Raw genomic sequence first — 10,421 nt, forward strand, 5'->3', positions numbered from 1 at the left:
CAAGCATCCGAGGTGAACCTTGAACTGTGTTCGTACCTCTGACAATGGCGCAGTATCTAAGCATGACAGTCCGGGCGCTCAATAGATGTTTAGATCACGACGTGGGGACGCTATACTGTCCGTGATTTGGCTAGGCTATAAAAACACCTCGCAGCGACTGCTACATTTGGAAAGTAAGATTCATCCATCATAACTCCAACTTTGGTAGCAGCTACAATGAAGGTTGTTTCCTTGGATATAAGATTCTGTGGTGCCCCGCCCCTTAAAGGCGCAGGGGGCTGAGTATTTGGAACGAGCACAAAGTGTGAATGGCGGACCTCTCCTCCCTGGCCTTGGCTGCTACAATGGCTTTGTGGCTACAATAAGAGCGCCAAGCTGGGGCTAAAGCACATTTAGCAATCAGTGGTGGATTAACACTTTTTTTTTCTTTTTTTTTTTAAAAAATAAGCTTCCTTTGGACAGAAAATTGACAGCTGGCATCAGCCGCCCGCCCACAATGTTTTATTTGAATGTGAAAAGTGTGTAAGGGGACAGAGGACAGCAAAGACAGCCAATGAGATGCTGTCAATCATACACAGAATTTAGCTTGACGTGCAGTTTGTAGCTCAAAACTGATCATCTCCTAAGCACAGTTGCAACTTTCCAGAGACTGACTTAGAAGCGCTCACTTTTGTTTTCTGAGGCAACAGGAAGAACCTCATGTTGTGACATTCCTACAAAGGTGAAGGAGAGGCAGAGGTCAGCTGCAAACTCCCTGGGGAGTTTCACTGGATGGCCAGGTATGTACGTACAGTCGCTTTAAGATGCGTTTCTGTGCCTTTGGATGCAATAAACCCCCCCAAAAATGAATTGGTATCTTTGCGCACTTGAGAACAATCCAATCACAACTCTTCCCGTATCTTTGAATCGCTATAGCATAACAGGAATGTCGCATTGCGGGTAAGCGAGTGGTCACTTAGGTAAAACGAGCTCCCGTGTCGGTTGACTTAAGATTCACGGTTCCTTCCATCAACTTTTTCTAATTCGGGAACTGGCGTTTGAAGTACGAGGGGGGTGGGTCAAGCGAAGGCATTAGCTTGCTGTAACTGGCTGATCGGAGGTGAAGGGGGCCGGGCTGAGGTTAAGGGGGGGGGGGGCTTGGGGAAGTGGGAGAGACATGGGCAAGGGATGGCCATCTGGTTGAGCTGCTGCTCTTAAATACCACCGGCGCTGTGACATGATGCCGGCACTGTGCCGACCGGTGCTCTGGATTAAGAGTGTCGAGGATCATGTGTAGTACAGACCGAGCTGAGGACTTGCAGAAGACACAAGGACAGACTGCTGATAAGATATTTTTGCCTGCTTGCCTCTGGAGAGTTGGCCTGAATCGAGGTAAGAATGGCAGGGGGAAACGACAGAGGAGAGATTCTTAGCTTTGGGTTGATCCTGCTTTGGAAAGTCAACTAGTTGGTCCTAGTTTCTAGCTCTTGGCAGTTTAAAGTGAATTGGCTGGGATGCTAAGTGATGGCAGCATGTGTGTCTTCCATTCATCCTGTCCGGGACATGCAGGTGGTCCCTCTGGTCGGGATGACACTCCCATCCATTTGGTCTTGGAAAAACACTCCACTAACCACGAAAAGGGTCAGACCAAACAGTCTGTCTGGTATCCTGCTCAGGCCATTTTGAATTGTTATTCAGGAAAGTTCGGGTATACACAGTGATGCAACTGTCTGAATTGGGATTTGTATTTCTTTCTTTTTGTAATTTCCTAGCAACAGTATCTTTTTGACAGGCTGTCACATTAGCGCTGTTTATTTTTCTCAAAGATGAACTATCTTGTCAGACATAAATACAAATTTGTCCAAGCTCTGGAACTTTGAAGAGAAAATCAAGTTCTTTGTCAAGTAGAGCCTGCATTGCTGAGCTGGCAGGAGGGAGCCAAGTTAAAGAAGTCGGCTCGGTCCAAACTGTGTCGGTTTGTACCGCACGTCCGTCATCCTTCCTCGCCGAGGATAGACAATGATTCAAACCAGAAGCTGCTTATTTATCCTCCACGGCCTCATGATGCTTGTTAAGCTTTGGTGTCTGGACATCACAGGACTTGGATTTAAGAGTGTTGCTAAATCGTTTTGAAAACGCCAGAGGAGGCTGTATTTATTAGTATGACGTAGTCCCGTGTGAACGTAATAAATAAGATGACACATGATGTGGCAACGAGGTGAATGGGTGTTTTGTTCACTGTTTGTTTTTACCACTTTTTAGCATAAGAAACTATTGTTGAATGTATTACAACACATTTTTATGAGTTTCTATCTTTCAAACTATATTGGCTTCAAAGAGTCCAACTCCACCCCCCCGGCAAAAAATAATAATTCTATGCCCTCTGTGGGCAGATCAGTGAGATATGCACGCTTGCAGCATCCAAAGCCATGTTAACAAGCATCTTTACAAAAGAGCTGAGGGGCTGTTAACATTCAGGACTGCAGGGGTCTAGCTTGTGTGGGTGGAGGGTTCAGGAATGGAGGGGAGGGGGGGGTTAAAACTAATGACAGAAAACATAGACCCCTTGTTCATCCAGGAGGGGGGGGGGGGGGGGAGTTTAAAAGCCAAAACAAGTGATGAGTCAGTGAGTTGGCAAGTCAACCTGAGCATGGCCAAGTTAGCTGGCTCAGTGCTTCTGTCATTCAAGGGAGCAATGGAGGTTCAAGTGAGAGGAAATGAGCTGCATGACAACTAAATGGAAAAATTAGCATGTGAGCACATGTGCTTGTATAAGAAAAGAAGTGTGGCTAACACAAATGCAAAATATCCTGTCTTGCGATTTGAAACCGTAGCCAGACGTGCTTGTGATTCAGGTTTTGGTCTGTATGAAACAACCAAACATCTTAATGAAGGGCACGGTGAGATCAGACAGGCCTCCAGTTTTGTTCGTTGGCTGCTCTCAAGCATGCCTGCATTTTTGGGAGGTTATTTTGGTCGAATTTGCAAGTCAATGGAGGTGAGCGGAAGAAGGGATTGTCTTTCTCCCCCTCTCTGAAGACAGGTTATCTGCCTTGGTGAACTTTAAGTGTCATGTATGAGTTAACACAGCACAGCTTCAGGAGAGCACGGGACAAAAAAAGACAAAAAAAGTGAGATAAACAAGCTCTTGATAGAACAAGCCACCAACAAATTCCTTAACAAAGACGCCATTGTTGAGGTCATCAGAGGTGATTAATGGGAGATATCATAAAGCCAGTCTCAGATCCAGAACTAGTTTGGCCATCAGTGGAGAGCGTTACTCTAGCAAGGTAGTAATATGTCAGTTTCTGAAAAACTTGTCAGACACTAGTGGTCAGTCTCAGTACCTGTGATGCCAGACCTGAGAAAGAAATGTCAGGCCAAAGACAGATAATAGAGATTTCAAATCATGCCTAGAAGGGTCTGGCGGTTCCGCTAAGAGCCTATCGCCATAAACGAGAAGCAGGAAATAAATAAATACGTACAGATGACAGGCTGTTTATGGGTTGGAGGCTGTTACTAGTATTTTGTATAAATGTGTGCATACCCCAAGTCAACCATGTATATCTTCGGTCTTCTTCAACAATCACGTCTGTGTTCAAAGACTGTGTCTGGTTTTGTCAGCTGTCTTGCGTGCCTTTCCTTGTTGGCCATATGGGGGCGCAGAGACAGGGGGGGGGGGGGGGGGGGTAAGAGGGGTGTCAAGGGTCCAGGCTGCTGGACGCTGGCCGGACTCCTATTTGATCTCAGCTAGAGTCCTTTGGTCTTTGAAGACTGGCCACAACTGGACATACATTCTTCTCATGTGTCTTTCGGGAGGTTCATTAGGTGGACCCCATCAATCTAAAGAAGTCCATTATGATCACTATTAGAAACACCCCATTTGCAGTTTCTACACCGCTGCAAAGTGAAAACAAACAATTTACAGATGTGTGATTCAATGGGTTTAGGTTTGTTGCTAGACACTTCAGCATTGCAAAGATTAAAACTACCTGAAGATGTCAAGACACTAGATCACAGACTTCAGCGCTTCTTTCATACCTGATCTATCTATGTCAACCACACAAGCTAGCTTTGCTTGTGAAAATAGTGCACAAGGCCATCCTGTGTAGTAAACACTGTTTGATCTCCCTTCCAGCTTTTCCCTATCCGTCGAGCCTTCTTTCCTAGCTTCACCTGTCTGCCATTTCTGCGTTGGCTCGCTAGATGAAAGGACGGATCAGACAGTGGCTGTAGCAGGTTGGAAAACAAACAGCTACAAGCACAAGGAGAGATGAAGGGAGAGAAACTGGCCTTGTGGACATTCCTCATATGGTGGCCTTGTCCCATTGTCAGGCCAGTGTTTAGACAGACCCCAGGCTCAAGTGATCAAGCCAACGCGGGTCACTTACGGCGGCCTCTCTTGAGACATTGAAGGACACACAGCAAGCTTGTTCTTAGTTTTGGGAAAACACAATTTGGTGTACAACTGCACAATACAATGCGAGCCCAAAAAAACGAGCACAGACTTATTTTCTTGAGGGACTCAAACCAGCAGATACGATGAAATGCAAACCAGGCATTGCTTCCTAACGATGCCATAAGGTTCCTTGTAATAAAATTAGTGGTTTAATTCAGTGACTTGACACGGAGTGATGTGATCATCTAACAGATTGTTCCTCTTCTTGTATCTAGTGAAAAGGGGCATCTGATGAGCCTGCCAAGTGCGACAGTGGCGGCGTCAGCATCTGGCTATCAAGGCGGGGCACGCCAGCGAGACTCCATCATGGAGCAGAAAGTCAGCAAACTGACATCTGGCTTCCAGCGCAGTTCTACTTCGGATGACGACTCCGGCTGCGCGCTGGAGGAGTACGCCTGGGTACCACCCGGTCTTCGGCCTGAACAGGTGAGGTTGCAAAATACCATCTCTCTGATCATTTTATTAAGTGAAGTATAAATCTGTTGGGATCACTCCTTGAATAATTATGTATCCTCTTGGTAGGGACTATAAACAGCTTTGACCCAGTTCTAATTTCCCAACAGGTTTCTGCTGGGCCCTAATTAGTGGTGCACAGCAAGTTACCACTGGTGTCGCAGTGGATTCAAACCCTTGAACAATAATCAGTCTAAAAGCCCTGGCAGGTCACTTGAAGGCAAACTTGTTGGTCTACCTCACAGCCACTAACAGACAGGATGTCTAGTTTTTATTTACAAACTGTGCTATGGTCAAGTCTGCTTGTGATTATCAGAGATCTGTTTTGGAGGACTGTGTATGTCGGGCAGGATCGGGAATTTAGGGGGGTGCGGGGTGAGGGGACGTTTTAACAAGCCTTTTCCTCCACAAACACACAAATACAAGCAGGGCAGTTAGACAAGCCCGGAGGGCAGCCGGCTTAATTTGGCATATTTCCTAAAACCCGCCTGTGCGTTTCTCTCTTCTCTTGAGTTCTTGTAACTAACTTCATCCTGCTTTTCCACCACACACATGGAAACAAATAAAGGGGGGTGATGGGGCCAGAGGAGAAGAGTTTCACAATCTGAGAGAAGTCCAAACATGCTTTTGTTTGGCCAATGCATGGGTCAACTGTAATGTCTTTACTGCACTCATTGCCTTGAATGGTGCATGATGGGTCATCGTTATGGTAAAGAAACACATAGCTTGCCTATTCCCCTCAGCCCCCGGGGAGTTGGATGAGGGGGTAATCAGAATGTGCATAATTTATGATGGGGACGGACGGGGGCAATGTTGAGGTTGATTGTCAGGGTAAATTGCCGTCGCTCCCCTTCTTTAGACGGCTTGAGCTGCAGGAAGTCCCCAAACACATAAGACCTGCACGTCCTACCTCTTTATCTGGCCTGCTGTAATGGCCCCTCCCTCATAAAAGTTGGCTCACCAAGTTGTCAGCTCCAAAGGTCAAAGTGCCACAGAGATAGGCTGTTTCGTCCCGTCAGTCAAGAGACAAACTTATGATGGCCAAATTATAAAACCAAAAATTATTTGGACTTCTATAGTGTGGATTTATGGAGAAACTGTTCCGTCATTCCATAACAGAACATATGGAACGTATTTTTGCCTCATTTTCAGAGTCAAATATTCTCTGCCTGAGAATATATCTTCAATATTCTCAACAAATTCATATTTGTTTATATTGTCTACATCATTAATTCCTTAGGTCCAGCTGTACTTCTCATGCCTGCCTGAGGATAAAGTCCCATATGTTAACAGCCCGGGAGAGAAGTTCCGAATCAAGCAGCTACTCTATCAACTGCCGCCGCACGATAACGAGGTAAGAACTCATCGACCGCACAAAATCGGAAAACTTGTAAGTCGAGGTATCACTGTATGTTTATTCAGATTCAGAACCCCCCGTGGCATCCTGCTGTGGGATTGTGGTGGCACCATCTTGTAGACATCTAGCGTGGGCACAATGCAACTTTTGACGAGATGCTTTTATAATGTTTGGCATGGTTCCCCCCCCCACCTCCGGCTAGATTCTTGTCCTAGCAGTGGGTTTTTACAAGGATGACTCAGCAGGGAAGAGGGACGCTGATTGAAAGAGGCTTTATGTGATGCCACCGCAATTGTCGTGGCACGGCGCTCCCACTTGGCTGGCTTTTTTTTCCCCCCTTTGTTGCCCGCCTTCTCGATTTCACTCTAAACAGAGGCTCTTGTTTGTGTAAACGTCTGCTTTGGCCCTTGTTAAGTCTTTTGGGGAAAGATCAAGAGGTCTTGTTGTAAAACTCAGGTTGTCAATCAGGGGCCGGTGGGTGGAGATGTATTAGGGGTGTAGGAAGGGCAAGCTAGGGTCAAGAGTTAGCTTTGTTCACCTCTCCTCGGGCTAAATTTACAACCCTGTAGTGTGAACTAACATTGCCTCAGCAACATTTAACACATGAGAACAAATTGTCCGATGTATCACTCAGAATGGTCTCATTCATTGGCAGATTCGTTACTGCCAGTCTCTCAGTGAGGAAGAGAAGAAGGAGCTACATATGTTCAGTGTCCAGAGGAAAAAGGAAGCCCTGGGGAGGGGAGCACCCAAAATGCTACCCCGAGGTCGCCTGAACAGCGTTTGTGAGCACGTACGTACCACAGTGGCATTCGATTTAAAGCTTAGCTTTGAGCTTTCGAGCTAAAGTCTGGCTTATGTTCACGAATATGCATAGTCCCGTTTCAAATAAATAAACGAAATAAAGACTAGTCAAAAATTTGAGTGCTCAGTATCATGTGTATTTACGTATTTCTGGATATAAAGATCCCAACACCGAAGCACATTTTTCTTTCTACGAAGTTTTTAACAATGAACACTGCTTCTCCCAAAAGCGGGGATATTAATCTCGTCCTAACAGCCTCGCCAAAGCTTCCCTCGGAGATTACATAGCCTTAATATCCTATTCACAGTGGTTAGAATAGTTTAAATATAAGCTGTGACAAATGATGAAGTCTGGCCAGAAAATAGAAGAGCCAGCTAGTTTTTGTATATTCAATCTTTTTTTTTTTTTTTTGCAAAAGACTAATTACGTGTACATATTTGCAGTGCGGTGAGAACATCAATGGTGGAGAAATGGCAGTGTTTGCGGCCAGGTCGGGCCCTGGATTGTGCTGGCACCCGGCCTGCTTTGCTTGCTCCACATGCAGTGAGATTTTGGTGGATTTGATTTACTTCTATCATAACGGAAAGATCCACTGTGGACGACACCACGCTGAGCTCCTCAAACCTCGTTGCTCAGCTTGCGATGAGGTAAAAACCGCAATTCTAACATCAGGGGGAACTACAACCAATGTCTGGATTGTTTTGAAGGGAAATAATTCTTCGTTTATTGCTACAATGACTGTACAGTCGACCTCCACGAATCAAAACATATTTGCCTTACAGATCATCTTCGCTGATGAATGCACAGAAGCCGAGGGGCGTCACTGGCACATGAAGCACTTTGCCTGTTTTGAATGTGAAACCATTCTGGGCGGCCAGCGTTACATCATGAAGGACGGACGCCCCTACTGCTGTGGCTGCTTCGAGTCTCTGTATGCCGAGTACTGCGAGGCATGTGGAGAACATATCGGTAAGACTGAAAACGGCAATACCCTCGGAAATCGCTTAAGATGTCAGAACTGAGGGAAATCGATCGGAAGTCACAGTAGCTCTGGGTCATACCTGCAATTCACTTGACCATTTCCCTATTTTCCAGGTGTTGACAATGCTCAAATGACCTACGACGGTCTCCACTGGCATGCTACCGAGAGTTGTTTCAGCTGTGCCCAGTGTAAGAGCTCCCTCATGGGATGTCCCTTCTTACCGCACCAGGGTCGGATCTACTGCTCGAAGGCGTGTAGCCTCGGCGAAGACGTACACGCCTCAGATTCCTCCGACTCGGCCTTCCAGTCGGCACGATCCCGCGAGTCCCGTCGCAGCGTACGCATGGGCAAGAGCAGCCGATCGGCCGACCAGTGTCGCCAGTCGCTCCTTTTCTCACCTTCGGTTAACTACAAGTTTCCTGGATTTAGCGAAAACCCTGACGACACCGTGACCGACAAGCTCTCCCACCTGAATTTATCCGACGAGCATTTCTGGAGGGGGCGTGGTGAGGAGACTGAGGCTCCTGAGGATCAGGGGGAAGAGTGGGCGGAGCATGAAGACTACATGACTCAGTTGCTGTTGAAATTCGGGGAAAACGGTGTCTTCAGACAAGCCGGCGATTCCAGACCGACTGATTTTTGGGTTGCAGAGAGAGATCCTAAGTCGAAAAAGGAATCATTCAAAGCTGGTAGCGGTAGTGGAGAAGGAAGGGGCAGCCTGGCCAGTAAGAAGTACCAGGCTGACATGTACTGGGCCCAGTCACAAGACGGGCTAGGGGACTCAGCCTATGGTAGTCACCCTGGCCCGGCAAGCAGCAGGAAGATCCAAGACCTTGAGCTCGACCACGGAGCTGGAGCAAGCGCGGAAGATGAGTCGCAGTGGTATGGTGGATCTTTGGAGTGCATAACAGATCAATTCAAGAAAAAGGATCAGAGTGTTCGAGACTCTATGGACTCACTGGCCCTCTCCAATATTACTGGTGAGCAGCAACATAGCTTGATTTTTAATATACCATTGTAAACCCAGAGTATGCGGAGGATTATTCAAAATACGTTTTGTCTTTTTCAGGGACCTCTGTTGACGGCGATAGTAAAGACCGACCTTTGGGTTACTCCATGCAAGGTTTCCATGAGCTGGAGACAGAGGATTGTGAGAAAACCAGTAACATGGGAACTCTCAACTCCTCCATGTTACACAGAAGTACCAATTCATTGAAGAGCCTAGTATCCGAGCAAGAAAATGTTTCTGAAGAGGTGGAAAGACCAAAACCGCACGTCCCCGCCCTCAGGAGGACACGTTCACAAGCTAGACAGCAGCAAGTGAAATTCTCCGACGACGTGCAAGACCGTTACAATGATCTCCAGGTCCGACAACCCCCGATGAGCGAACGAACTCGTCGCAAAGCGTTCCACTTTGAGGAGCAGGACCAGGAAAGTCGTTCCGGGTGCGGTCGTCACCATCACAGGAGGCGACGCAGCCGCAAATCTCGCTCTGACAATGCTCTTAATCTTTTACCAAAAGAGAGGGCCCAAATTGGTTACGGAATGGACCGCAGACAAAATGCAAACGGTGCAAGGAGAGATCATGGTTTCCATGGACACCCACAAGCGGGTACCATGTCAGATTACAGGCTTCAGGGTTCAACCGTGGGCAGGTTCTTAGATCTGTACGGGGAGGACGACGACTGGTGCTCGACATGCTCGTCCTCTTCTTCCGATTCTGAGGAGGAGGGCTTTTTCTTGGGTCAACCCATTCCACAACCAAGGTCACTTAGACAATACTATACTGAAGACTTGCCAAGCCCTTTGGCAGGAATGTCTCCACTCCCTTATGGACTTCGGACTAAGTCTAAGAAGAAGAAAGGTCATAAGGGTAAAAACTGTATCATTTCATAGGCGTTGTTCTTTGATTTGGGTCATTCACATCCATCCCCCTGAGACTGTTCTGCTAAATGGCTTTTATATACTATAATGTCTGAATTTGTTTGCTTCTGTGGCATTACAACTTGCTGGTAAATTCATTCAGTATTTCTGACATATTTATAAAAAAAACATGATCTAAATATATTGAGATGTATATACTGTAGAGATTTTTTTTTCTTCTTAAAAAGTGGATATTTTTTTGTACCCTTGGTTTAATGATGTACCAAAACGGCATTAACATTAAACTAATGGTAGGTTATTCTTTTTTTTCCCCTCCTCAATGAAGGTGCCACACATTTTGACTTGTGATTTTTAAATATGTGATGTTTCTTAAGTGGTGGTCATGTTGTAATGTAAGACAACTATTGTAATCTGTATAAATGTATAAACTGGAGTATAAGGTTAACGTAATTGTAATAAAAACAACAACAATGTCCTAATGTGTGTTATTTTGGGGTTTGGG

The 10,421-nt window shown here is 46.2% G+C and overlaps 1 protein-coding gene across 1 annotated transcript; it reads left to right on the top strand.

Annotated features, from left to right (window-relative positions):
• The first annotated feature begins 249 nt into the window (after window positions 1-249).
• On the top strand, window positions 250-10,383 carry prickle1a (prickle homolog 1a). Its single transcript, XM_085913528.1, has 8 exons — window positions 250-779; window positions 4,654-4,864; window positions 6,132-6,245; window positions 6,904-7,041; window positions 7,497-7,700; window positions 7,836-8,022; window positions 8,149-9,015; window positions 9,105-10,383. Exons 1-8 carry the CDS (start codon window positions 772-774, stop codon window positions 9,929-9,931), a joined length of 2,556 nt encoding a protein of 851 aa, XP_085769654.1. The 5' UTR covers window positions 250-771; the 3' UTR covers window positions 9,932-10,383.
• The last annotated feature ends 38 nt before the right edge of the window (window positions 10,384-10,421 follow it).

The sequence above is a fragment of the Syngnathus leptorhynchus genome, chromosome 6 (assembly GCF_054491065.1).
Source record: "Syngnathus leptorhynchus isolate UIUO chromosome 6, UIUO_Slep, whole genome shotgun sequence".
In the NCBI taxonomy this organism is placed as follows: domain Eukaryota; kingdom Metazoa; phylum Chordata; class Actinopteri; order Syngnathiformes; family Syngnathidae; genus Syngnathus; species Syngnathus leptorhynchus.

What these genes read in the sequence shown, in the direction of transcription:
- prickle1a (XM_085913528.1), top strand. An exon ending in TGAACAGCGTTTGTGAGCAC is followed by an intron (nt 7,042 to 7,496) that starts GTACGTACCACA and finishes ACATATTTGCAG; the next exon opens with TGCGGTGAGAACATCAATGG. An exon ending in GGCATGTGGAGAACATATCG is followed by an intron (nt 8,023 to 8,148) that starts GTAAGACTGAAA and finishes CCTATTTTCCAG; the next exon opens with GTGTTGACAATGCTCAAATG.